Source organism: Coloeus monedula, assembly GCF_965178545.1.
Source record: "Coloeus monedula genome assembly, chromosome: 1".
Lineage (NCBI taxonomy): Eukaryota > Metazoa > Chordata > Aves > Passeriformes > Corvidae > Coloeus > Coloeus monedula.
The window spans coordinates 6266052-6279140 of record NC_138781.1 but is presented as its reverse complement, the minus strand read 5'-3'; the positions used below and the strand labels follow the sequence as shown (position 1 = coordinate 6279140).

General features: G+C 39.1%; 1 protein-coding gene across 2 annotated transcripts in view; it reads right to left on the bottom strand.

Annotated features, from left to right (window-relative positions):
- The window catches only part of GALNT11 (polypeptide N-acetylgalactosaminyltransferase 11), a 47916-nt gene that overhangs the window by 29501 nt on the left and 5326 nt on the right, over positions 1-13089 (bottom strand). Inside the window, exons 1-2 of one of the 2 annotated variants that reach the window (XM_082298761.1) lie at positions 10806-10846; positions 2284-2616 (exon numbers count right to left, since the gene is read on the bottom strand). In XM_082298761.1, the coding sequence (XP_082154887.1) occupies positions 2284-2578 (295 nt within the window). In that variant the 5' untranslated portion in view covers positions 2579-2616; positions 10806-10846. Of the gene's footprint in view, positions 1-2283; positions 2617-10805; positions 10847-13089 lie in introns of those variants that run through there. The other variant, XM_082298760.1, reaches the window with a different exon arrangement.

The following is a 13089-nucleotide window of genomic DNA, read 5'->3' as shown; positions in this document are numbered from 1 at the left end:
TCCAGTTTTCATCAGCTATGCAAAAGCCAGCTGATCTTGAGCCTGGAGAAAATTAGTTGGGTTAAACACAAAAGAGAAGTAATTTTTAAAGTTTGAAATGGAAAAAAGCTTCAAAACAAGTAATTCATCTGGGCCTTCAGAGCACAGCTGTGTCTCAATTACAAAGTCTACCTACAGGTATCAGGTGACCTTCTGGAGGGAATTCCATGCATCCACATTTCCACCATTTACATTTACCACCCTGTGGCTCTCAGTCCCGAGCTCAGCAATGGCAATGCAGCTGCACTATCAAACAGCTCAAGAGTAAATGCCCTGACATTTGTGCAGGACCAAGTGGGAAGTGCTGGGCTGCGATATCTGTGAGATACACGGGACACACCCACAGAGTGTCTCGTGACTGGCTGTCCTGCTCATGGGTGAGTGCTCCCACTGCGGATGAGCTGCATCGTGGGGGTAGGAATGACGTCTCTTTACAGAGGCAGTGTCACTCCCCCAGCACCAGCAGCCTAAAGGGGTCAGTCAGTCCTCCTATGAACCACATCCATTCCCAAAGGAAGGTCTTCAGCTGGTCAGTTCAGACACCCAGCTCCGTCATTCTGGCATAATCAGTGGCACAGTGTGCTGTGGTCACCTTAAAATGTTTTCTTCATACCAAGCATGCGCTTAAAACACACCCCAAATGTTTCATTCTACAATCCATCCATAGTCAATCACTAACTACATTTTTCTGATCTTATTAATATATTTAAGGAGTTCTAATATTTTTAAAACCTTCTCATGAAGAACAGTATCAAATGCATGCAAAAGGCCTGAAAAATTTCAGTTCAAAGAGCAGACAGAAACCCTTGGAAAACAAGGGGTTTGCAATCAAAACCTCAGTTTAGGCTTTACTTCAGCAGTGTTACATGGTTCTCACAGATTAATGAAAAAAAAAAGATAGATTGACCTACCAGATGACAGTTTGATTTTGACTATCATACACCAACTTTCTTTAAATTTTTTTTTTTTTTTTTTTTTTTTTTTTTGCTTTGCATGTTTATCACTGTCCTAACCTAGACAGACAGGAAGCCCTTTCCTACAACACCTCATCTTAAGAGCTGCCTCCTGATGGTTGACATAGAATTTATCCTGGCACTTGGCTTTCACCAACCAAACCAGTCATTTGATTTGAAGATCAAAGGACTCCTCAGTTAAAAAGCTCCATTTCTTTCCTGGCCCATACTGAAGAGTTGAAAAGAAATGGCCACCTCTGGACTGGCCTTCACCTCGCTTGGTGCTCAGGCTTTTTGCAGTGAACTGATAAACACTTATAATGCCACAGGGCAACATGAACTGCCATTTTTCTAACATATCCACACAAGTCTAATGACCAACTCAGAAAGTGAAGTTTGGTTAAGTTCTATAAACTCACGAAGCTCATGATTCACCATTTATCCACACTTGTGACAGTGGACTTCACTGAGATCTGAGCATTAAACTCTGGCTATGAAGGTTTCTGTGCTGTATTTCCCAAAGCAGCAGCAGAAACCAACACCCCAACACTCTGCCATAACACCCAGTTTCTGCCTCCAGACTCAAATCAAGTTTTAAGCCAGCACACAATATGCCTGTTTGCACATCTAAAAACAGCAGTGAATATACTGTAAGCACTTGAATACAAAAAGCATTTTAATTTGGAACACAGAACTAAATCATCTCACTGATGAAACATACTCTAGTGAAACATACAGACCTTTTCTGGTACAAAGTAAGTAGGATTTGGCTCTAACCATTGTCATCTCAATCTCGCATTTTAAGTTTGTCCTACATGCATTTCTTATAGATTAAGTCATACTCCAAGCACATTCTCCAAATCAATGAGTCCTCTTTATTGTTTATTGATATCAAACTATTTTTAATTACCGCATGTAAGTAGTTTTTCTGTAGCTAATTAAAGCTTATGTATTTGAGCCCAATTAACACAGGAGTAAGATATGAAACAAGCACACACTGAACCTTCCAAAAGCAAGATTTAGTTCATCAAGGGCAGACCTGTGCTATAACCCGGTCCTCATCAGCACTGACCCAGCATAGACGCAAATGCTAGAAAGAGTGTATTTTGGATTAAGCACTGTAGAATAAATTTTAAGTAATTCCTAATGAAAAGAGCCACGAGTGCCACCTGTATTTTAACTAACAAAATTTCTTCATTATACACTTTCCCTCGTGATTTTTTTTACAGAACACTATCTCATTTCTTCTGTTGTTTTACTAAGTTTGTCACCAACACTGAAAACTACTTACCCATTTCAGGAGAGAATTCTATCTCCCCCTTAACTGGGTCCTGGATATGATTTCCAAAAGAGTTTCCTATCTTATTCTCTTTCTGTTGCAATTCAGGTATATTAACTGGCCCCCGTGTAAAACGGGGGTAGAATTTTTTTGGAAATGGCCTCTGAGGTTCCAGCCCCTTGATGGGCACATTCTTGAAGGATTGGTTCTCTTCACTGAAGTTGAAATAAACAAAGAGCAGAAGTGTCCAGGTCACAGATGTGAAGAGGCACCCATAGCAGAAATAGCGAAGTGTGACACTTCCCATTGTAGACTCAGCATCGTTGAGGGCCCATTCTCAATTACCTGAAAAAGAGTGAAAACACATTTTGAGAGTGCTGCCTGTTACCTTAGGAAATACATTCTATAGGTTAGTTAAGAGATTTTTAGAACTTAAACTTTAAGCACAGACCTTAAGAAGTAAATCCCTTTTCACTCTCCCATTCAAAAAGTAAACATGACCAGTTTTCACATTTAATGTGGATACCACTGCTTCAAAACATGGAGCAAACAATCACTAAGAGCCCAGTGACAGACCAAAATTAAAGATAAAAATTATTAATTTTCCTCAGAATAGTTATATACTTATTTCTGTTCAACAACAGTATATTTCTAGTATGCCTGCCTTGAATTAAACCTGTAACTATATAATTAAATATACTATACACAGGGAATTGATTCTTCACTGAATTGTTTTGGCTGGAAGGGACATCTGGAGGTCACCTTGTCCAACCCCCTTGCTGACGCAGGGCCACTCTGAGCCAGTTGCCCAAGAGTAGGTCCACATGTACCCATTTTTGTAGTTCAGATCCTATCCTAAAGCATGGAATGAGAGAATACAGATTCAAAAAAGCCACATAGCTCAGTTCTTCTTGCCCCAAATTTAAGAACAGCCATCATGAGTGTCCCAGGAGTTCCAGAAAACATGGGGTACAATTGAACAGCACACAGCACCAAGCTAGTCGCATTTACAGATAATCTTCTCCACAGAAAGAAAACAGGGGATAGGGAAAGAAGAAAAAAGCTCTAAGGTAATTTACTGGGTTCCTCCAGGCCTCTGCAGACTCCAGAAAAGCTTTCATATTCCCTGGAGAATATGCTCATTTAGAGCTGGAAGGAAACCACCCAGACTAGAGTTTTACTTTAGACATCCACAATTTTCCCAAGCTATATTGGAAATTACTGTCATAAACAAAACTGTGAAGTGAAGCAAATGAAGCTGGTGAAAATATTTTATTTATGGGCCCAGAGAACTGGGTAGACTTTCTGGAGTTCCCCAAATCTAAAAAAAAGCTCAACACCCTCCCCCCACCCTGCAAAAGAAACCCAACAAAACCAAACAAAACCCACCAAACAAAAACCCCAAACAACACACAAAAAACCCCCACACTAACAAAAAAATCCCCCCAAGCCTTAAAAGCTAAACAGATCAGTTCCCCAAACTCAGGGGGAAAAAAAACCACTGACTCAAAGAATTTGATTTTCTTTCATCACTATGTAACCACAACAAGTAACACAGTACTGGTTGAACAGTAACAAAAAGTCAGGAAATAATTTAATCAGCTTTAATTAGCAAAAATTTTGTTCTAAGAAAGCAAATATTGGGGTGGGAGTCAATCATTTATCCTGATGCATTTTTCAAACTACTCAAAAAGTCAGAAACCACCAGAAGTCTTCAGGTCAGGGTGGCAAAGAACAAACCAGAACTTTTATGAGTACAAACAGATTATTCTTTCTCAATATGGGAAACTACTAAATAAAGGTAGAAGCTGTTAATGATTCCAAAGAACATTATAAAGACACCATGTACTTTGGTAATGTAATTCTGAGTCCTTAGTGACTTGCATCCAAAAAGAATATAAGTCAAAATTCAAGCTTACATTTCCCAGACGACAGCAGGTCATCATCTCCCAAGAATAAAATATCCACAGTGTAAAGCAAAAAAACCAAAACGCACCCTCCTCAAAAATAATTTACCCATTGTTCTTACCATGTCAAACTCCCTCACTCCTGCAAGGCAGCAATCTATGCAGCAGTTGAGCCCAGGGAGCTTAAAAAGGTCTTACGCAGGGTTTAAATCTCAGGCTGACCCTGTGCATACAGATGAATTGCACTCTCTGTGAAACTGGCTCTCTCTGTCACACAGAAATCTCACTGCTGAACTGCAAAGCCATGAAATTAGTCAGGCACCGAATGCTCTGGAGCAGAAATGATTTAAGAAAATCCTTGTTTTAGCTAGCAGAACAGATTTACCAGTTAGAGAAGTATAGATGACCAATCCCCAGCACCTCACGCCCTGTGCTAACACAATCATACCAAGGTGAAGCTTGGCTCAGAAAAAGCACATGAGGCTGCAGAGGAGCAAGAGCAGATAAACAATTATATCCTCTCATTATAATACTTCTTGTTGCTTGGCGGTCTGCAGACAATTAATGCTTCTCCATAAAAGAGGATCTGGGCGCTTGCCAGGTTCTTTTTGCATGGCTACCAGAAGGTCATCTGCTGTAAGATTTGTCCAAGCCTAACATACTGCTCCTCAAAAACTGCTGGAGGTGTTTTTCCATTCACTATGGTAACACAGATGGACAATCCTAACATGCACTGACACTTCGGAACAGAACTGTCCTAGTAAGATAAAGATTACTATAACAGAGAAGGAACCATTTCATGTCAGAGTTGTTTAAGGATACATCTACACTGCAGCTTGCACAGAAAAAAACCAAACATAATTTATTCTATCTCTGGTAACAGTCAGAAGACAGGCACACAGAGCAGAATTCCTCACGGATTAAGTATTTCCCTAGTTCCTTGCATCTCTTTCATAGCTCAGAGCTACACCTGCTGCTGTGGCACTTCCACCCACAGTAAGGTTAAAGTCTGCTGTGACTGACATCAGGCACACTCAGATTAAAGAGGAAGGAATAAATTACTAATCACCAGAGTGAGGACATTGCTGTACATCCCTTCTACCTCCAGAGAGCTCTCTGAACAGGCTAAAAGCTCATGCTTGGCTACTGCTACAAAAGTAAAAAATGCAAACCATAGCTAAATAAACCAAATATTTCCACCTGATCCTTGCTAGACCTGCTTCACCTTTTTTTCCTCTCCTTCACTATTTTGGCATTTTGTAAAATGATAAAGATGTTGAAATACTGCATTTAAATCAAATTACAGAACCTCCACAATGAACAGTTCAGTACCTTGCTATTCAACCAAGACACTTGGTAATTTATTTGGCAGGAAAATACAGACTCACTAGTTAGACAATTCTGAAGGAAGAATGGAAAAAAATTAACTCTGTGTATGAAAAGCACATTGAGGCTTATTAGTTTACCTTATTCACCAACATATACGTATTTAAAGAAACACTGTCCTTTAGATTTCAACCCCTTCTACCATTTGAGCAGAGTCATGATCTGTGTCAGAGCTGCATGTTCCAGTTTTAAACAGTTTTCAGTTGACTGACTTCTTACAGATGTGGTTTAGGCCAGAGGAGGTTTCCAAGTCTTCAGCCGTGTCAGTCCTGCTTGGGATCTGCCCTGAGGAACCTTTCCAGCCCTACACTTCTATGCATACAAAGCACAGTCACATTAATGTATCTCCGCCTCTCCTCACCATACCAACAAACAAGAATTCCTCCACTCATTTCCGTGTGCAACAAAAAAATAACCACTTTGGTAAGTGCCAGAGGGAGAAGGAGAGGAGACTGCAGCTGGTCACAAGGACACAGGAGGAAACACTCAGTTCATGGAGCCTGACACTCAACCCTTGATTCTTACCTCATCCATCTCCCTATCCATGACCTCCTTCCATGTAGACACAGTGAATAAAAGTCTTACTTTGTCCTGATTCCTTTGCTCTCCAGTGTTGTGAAGTCTAGGAAATATGTTTTGCCAATTTACCCAATGACTATCTCAGCCTACGGAAGGTGATAATACCTTGATGAGTGTCTTAAACATCCATCCTCTCCCAGTTGGTTTCTCCAAGCAGTATTTTGAAACTTAAGTAAAGCCAAATCCTTCTTTAGTTTTTCTCACTGTTTTTTTCTTAAATAGAGAAAACCTGTTCCTGAATACAGGAGATGCAAAGGACATGCCTTTCAAATCCAAAGTATTAGGATCTTTCTCAGCCCTGATACACACTGCATGAGAAAAACAGATTACATGTATTTTTAACTCAACAGCCTAAAGCTCTGCTAATGCAAGCACAGCTGGCAGGTTTGAACAGTTAGATAGAAACAACTGAAATCAAAAAAAGCAGAATTGTATTATTCAGACAACCATGTCAGTGGGCTCATAAGAATAATTTTCACATATGCAATACTGTAACAATGAATCTAGTCACCAATAAATTGCTATTTGGACAGTACAGTTAAAACCCTTTTCTATTTATTTATTCAAGTGCAAACAAAACCACTAAATGCCACAAAAGAATAATCCATGATTTAAACATAGCAAGAAGACTTGTTTCACAGTACAGTTCATCACAAATTTTACTGGAAAGAGACTAGGTTTGAAGGGTCTATCATGCGTCTCCCCTTCATTTCTGAAAAGTAATACAGCTGCCAAAAGTAAAAAACACCTCAAACAATTCTCCTTTCCAAAAACTCAAGTAGTAGACAACTAAACACAAGGCATTTCTTTTCCCTTGGCAAGACAGGAGCTTCCAGAGCAAGTAAAAAATGATAACACCTTTAAGTATTTTACAGGCAGTCATTCCCATGCCCTAGAGATGGATGGAGTTCACGGCTGTTCACTCTGGTGTGCCCAGGAATCCAGGGACACTTCAACATGACAAACATAAATCATCCAAGGTGGCAGTATCTCCTACATCAGGAAATTACAATCCAATTTGGAAGCAAGAAAGGAAAAAACATATTTTAGAAGCTGCCTCTATCGGCATCAGCTTAGAAGAAACCGAGACTGAAAGGCACAGTATTCTGAGAATTCCTAACCAAACATTCAGCCTTTCAGTGTCTCTCTTGTTGCTCTGTTTTGACTGTCATATATTTATTGCCTGACAGTTTTCCTTTGGCAAAGCCTTGGAACTGAGTTTGCAGACCTACATGCCAGAAATGCCAGGAGTAAAATACTGCCCTCTGATTTCCATGAATTCCAGTACATAAGTCTCAGTTCCTTGCACAAGTAGTAAATAATTGATTTTTTTTAAAAAGAACTATAAAGGTTAAATATTAGTAACTCAGTAAACGTCTCTCAAATTCAATCAATCCCAAAGCTGAAAAACTCTCCAGGAGCCCACCTGCCAGACCTGAGCTGCAGAACTCACTGTGCAAGAGGCATTTCATGTCACAGTAGCTTCTTTTAGCAGCCTTACACCACCACCATGACATTCATTTCATACATCAAACCCAGGAACATTTACATTCATTTAATAACTGGCCCAACAAGGATACAACTGTATTCCCCCAACAGACCAGCAGGATATGTTGTTAGTAACCTGTGCAGCTCTCAGTAACACTGGCCCAATGTGTTGGCCTTGGATACTTTTAAAGGAAGCAAAAACGTCAACCACACTCCACAATATTTTGGCTTAATGAGCAATATTTGCTACAGACTCTATGACCTGCCACTGCTTAAGCACTGACATCTGCTTGGATTAACCTCAACAGTTTAGTAAACACACCGTATGAGTAGATATTTCATAACTGTGCCAGAACTCATGTTTGTCAGAGGTCAAACAGAGGATCAGACTAACCTCAAGATTTTTGAAACAGGAGTAAAAGTTATTTGAGAAAACCTTAAAGTCTGCTTGTAGTTTTTCCAAGAACAGCTTTTCCTCTAAAAAAAAAAAAAAAAAAAAAAAAAAAGGACAAGACAGACACACAACTCATACTACCCAGGTCACCTTCAAGAATACCTGTGTATTTTGGAACTATACTGAGGCAAGGAACAGATGTGTACAATCTTTATTTTTAAAAAGCATTCCAGTAAAAAAAACCCAAACCATTGAACTACTTTATCTTGCTACAGAGTATTAGGATAATTTGCTGCATGATCTTCTATAGATGCTTCTAATTTTTACTTTCTTATTTTTTGAAGAGAGCAGAACACACAAATATAAAATAACACTACTCACAAATGCAACTTTGGTCTTTTAACAGCCTTAACTCTTTCTACATTTCTTGGCCTCCAACATGTTATAGCTACCCATGAATAGGCTTTCCAATTTACTGGTTGAATCACTATCAAACAACAGCATTAACAGTGCAATGAACAGAAGCCAGGTTAGGAAAAAGTAGAACTGCAATAATACACAGACATGTCATTCACACACCTTCTGCTCTTTCACAATAATTATTTTTTTCCAGGCAATCTTTGCATTACAATCTCTCTCTTCTGGGAAAGTCACAGTTAATAGACCAGCAAGATGAAAAAGGGACACTTCGGGCAGCTTTTGCTTCGGATCCAACACACATCACTAGGAGCAACACCCACACAGCCAGAACAAAAGTAATAGACACTTCAAAATAAAGTGTTTCGTGTGCTCCAGAATCTAAGCACAAGCCAATTTAACTCCTTTTTTAAAAAAGTCCTACAGGATTGTTTTATTACTAAATTGGAACTACCTGCCAGTTTGTTTTTAATTGAAAACAACCATTAATTTTTGACCTTACAGAGGGATGGGTGATTGCGCTTTATGAATTAAGTGGCTCTTTTTGACAGAATACAGGCAGGTAACTACTCATGCAAAGACAGGTTGGGCCTATAAGAATCTAAATCATGACATTCAGCAAGGACAGATGCCAAGTCCTGCACCTGGGACAGACAACTTCCATGGCTGCTGGCACAGCCTGAGGAACAGCTCTGCAGAGAAGGACCAGCCAAGGTCTGGCTAAGCACAACCCTGCAGCAAGGAGAGCTGAGCGATGAACCCACAGGAGCACAGCCAGCTGATGCAGGGGTGCAATTCCACTGCTCCCTGAGACCACAGGCAGAGGACAGCACCTAAGGAGGGATTTGCCAGTACAAGACAGACATCAGAAAACTGGAGTGAGTTCAATGAAGGGCCACCTAGATTGGTCACAGGTTGGAACACTTGCCCTCTGAGAACTGAGCATGCTGGGCTCCTTCAGCCTGCAGAAGAGATGGCTTTGGGATGAGAACTAAAATAGCAGCTTGTTGCTACCTACAGGGATGTTACCAAGAAAACAGACCCAGGCTATTTAGTGAGATGCAAGGTAGGAGAAAGAAAGAACTAAAAAAGACTAATGTTAAATCATGTTAACGTTAATGTTCAGTCACACCAACTCTCATTCACAGAAATATCCTGTGGACCACAGGTCCTCTTGCATAAGACCACTGTTCCCATTCATTTTAATGAGATGACACATTAAGATCTATTTTTAATTAGCCTCTGCAAGTCCCTTCTAAATTCAACTTTCAAAGCTTTGAGAGCCAACAGTTTAGTCATTTCAGCATAGATACACAAATCCCTGTCATGCCACCTAAAATAAATCCTCCTGGAATGAATACAAAATCTTGAGCAACAGTTTACAGATAATCTTAAAATACCAATAATATTCATTATATTTTAAAGATAAAGAGAGGCACGTAGATTAGTTGCATGAATCGTTCAAGACCTATGAAACTATACTCTGACTATATGAAGTCTGAAAAGCTTTAAGTGTTTTAGGACAAATTCAATAATTCATCTTCTTAGGTCTTTAGGTTCTGAGTCCTTACTATTTTTCCTGTGTCAAATGACTCACTCATATACTGATTTGTATTTCAGTTTTTGGGCTTTAACAAGAGATATCTAAATATTGCACAGTATCATTTTCAAATCTGTGAACTATACATTAAAACGCCTCCTCTAGTAACATAACTTTGCTTACCAAGCTTTTTGGAATTTCTCAACTCCAGTAAAAAAAATCTTTACTTAAGTAGGCTGCCATACCAGAATGTATGCAAACACTTAGGCTTTTTTATAATAAAAATGTGAAATTCCTCCTTTATCCACTTGCATTTCAAAAGCTCCCTTAAAGAAATGCTCAAGTATCTTCTGCCCTAACACCTTCCACCTTTTTGTCAACAATAAAACATACTGGGTTTTTTCCTTACTGATAACAGGTACCTTTCTCCCCACGTATTACTCCACTCCATGAAGAGAGAATATTTAATGAGGACTCTAATTTAAGGACACAATTTTAGTGGAAAAAGCAGTTACAAGTTTTGGAAAGAAAAACTTGTTTAAGCCAGGATCTCATGTTAACCAACAGCTGAAAAGAATACCCGGTTTAGTTACAACCAGTGGTACAATGCTGCATCAAGAAAAGTAACATAATAGTCCAGCCTGCTTGGAGAAAACAAGTACTCTTGGATTAGAAATGTGAACTTAACCAAAATCCTAGTGCCCAATTCTGGGTAAATAAGTGCAATACAGTAGACAGTTTCATGCTGCTGCAGTGTCCTCATTCCCCTCCACAAAAATCCTTCTTATTTCCCAAAGCACAATTATAAGAAAGAAATTCTTACCTATCCCCCTGACAAACGCTCTGTAGCCTGCTCAGCTGCATGTTCCTTTAAGCCATCTGGCACACAAATACATGTCATGCCATTCCCGGAGTCCTAAAAATACCTTCTGCCTTTTTTGTTGCTAATAAATACTTTCTACTAATTCAAACAGCGAGATTTTCTTTTCATCAGTAAAACCAGCTCTGAAAGAAGCCAGAATGTCTCCAAAGAAATGCATTTTGCAATACAGCCCTTCCTTCTTCACAGAGCTTAGCAAACAGCAAGGTTAAACACCCCACAAGTTGTTCTTCAATGCATCCCTCACATTAAAGATTCATGCATCTAAATATTAGTTTAACAACCCTTCAGCACTATATACAAACGCAGAATGTAAGAGAGCTTACAAGGTCAACTACACACAAATAAGCTGCTTAATACCTTTTCTAAATGTTTAAAATCTGCTTAGCTGTTCCTCACATTTTATGCCTGCAAAGCTCACCGAAATAACAACAAAAACGCAGATTCATGCAAAATAATTAGATTAGCGACACTTCTACAGGAACAGCTGAACTGTAGAACCCTCACCTTTTTCCAGAGGAGTCGGCACTAAAGCAGTGCAAGGTTACACAGGAGAGCACATTGACTGCAGATCCAGTCGGTGTCTTCATTCCCAGTGAACAATGAACCGCTGAGCCAGAAACTTAACACTTTGTTGCTTGCAAGTCCTGACTGGGAATAGGGTAACAGGCACAGATTTCTCTAGAAAAACAGGCCAGTTTGGATGGGTCTGAGGACACCAATGCTGCATGCACTCTTTTGCCTGCATATACTGCCCCAAAAGCATCAATATATTTTTGTTTGCAATTATTTTTCAAATCTCTTTTATTATGTTTTTTCAGCTGATGCATGATCCATATCAATCCATGGATTTGGCAATATACTCATGGTCATTTTCCTGCCACTCACATAATCAATTAGTGGCATTCTTCATCATGACTGGCCAATAATAATGCTAGAGAAAATAATCATTAAGTTGTACAAAAATTCCTTTACTCGTCATTTTCCAAATCACTAGTAACTTCATGAGATTTCCACATTTTGACAGAAATTTTCTAGGCACGCATTCTATTCATCTTCAGAAATTTTCAACAGAAGTGCTTTGGGCTTTTTTCCAACAAAAGCAAAAGCACATTTTCTAATTCTTAAAAAAATGAGAAAAAAAAAAAAAAAATCAGACTTCACTTGTGCAACCCTCCTGATAAAAAAAGCTGGCAGCAGGTCTGTCAACAAAACAGACCTCACTAAAGTACTTTTGAGTAGGACAGTGGTAAAAAGTGGGGTTGACCAGTTTGTTTTAAACCTGTGACTACTAACCATGGAAACTGTACTTGGCACAAGTTCTGCAGTAGCTCCCAGAAGATATCTACCATCCACTTGTGCAGAACTCAGTACTGAAATCAACAGCTGGATACAAAAAAAGACATAAAAGGCATCTGCCGACTCACACTAGAAACTTCCAAAGACCCTACCCGAACATGTATAAAATGCAAACCCACTGGAATTATGTTACTATTTGTACTACAGAATTGGAAACTCCTTAGTGAGAATGGTTACATTGCATTTTATGCTGCAGCATCAGATTACAGAATTCCTAATCTCCGTGCCTTCTCCCCACAAATCACACAAATCTACTTCATTTCTCCTTCTGCAGGGTTTTCCTTTTCAATAGGCAGAAATTTACATAGAAATACTTTTTTCAGTCAGACCAGGATCAAACATCTTTATAGAGCCTGAGTAACTGATATAAGCATAAGGCTTTATTTGTTTAAAAAAAAAACCCCAAACAACAAAAACCAAACAAACAAAATTATAAACAATAGATGAAATGTAGCCCCAGAATTAGGAGCGAGGTTAAAACAAGTTACAGTTTAAATCCCTAGATTGCCTCTAACAGGAAAATATTTAACTCATTCTAAACTGCTCAGAGTTCTTAACCCTGTTATATTTCTCCATGCTATTACGAGACGGCACTTTCTTAGAGATTTCCTCAATATACCATGCCCTGTGTTTTTCCATGTGGATGGCCATTTTTAAAAAAAAAGTAGAAGGGAAAAAATACCAAAAGCATGAGTTGAATTCAATGTCCATCTGCATTTCTCATGTCTAGAAACAAACATCACTTGGAGTTTTTCACTCCAAGCTTTAGCACAAAGTCTGCAGTATCCATGCCATTTGGAACTTTCATTTTTTCCCCAGTAAGAAATTCTGAGATAAACCAAAACCCTGCAATCTTCTTGCTTTGGAT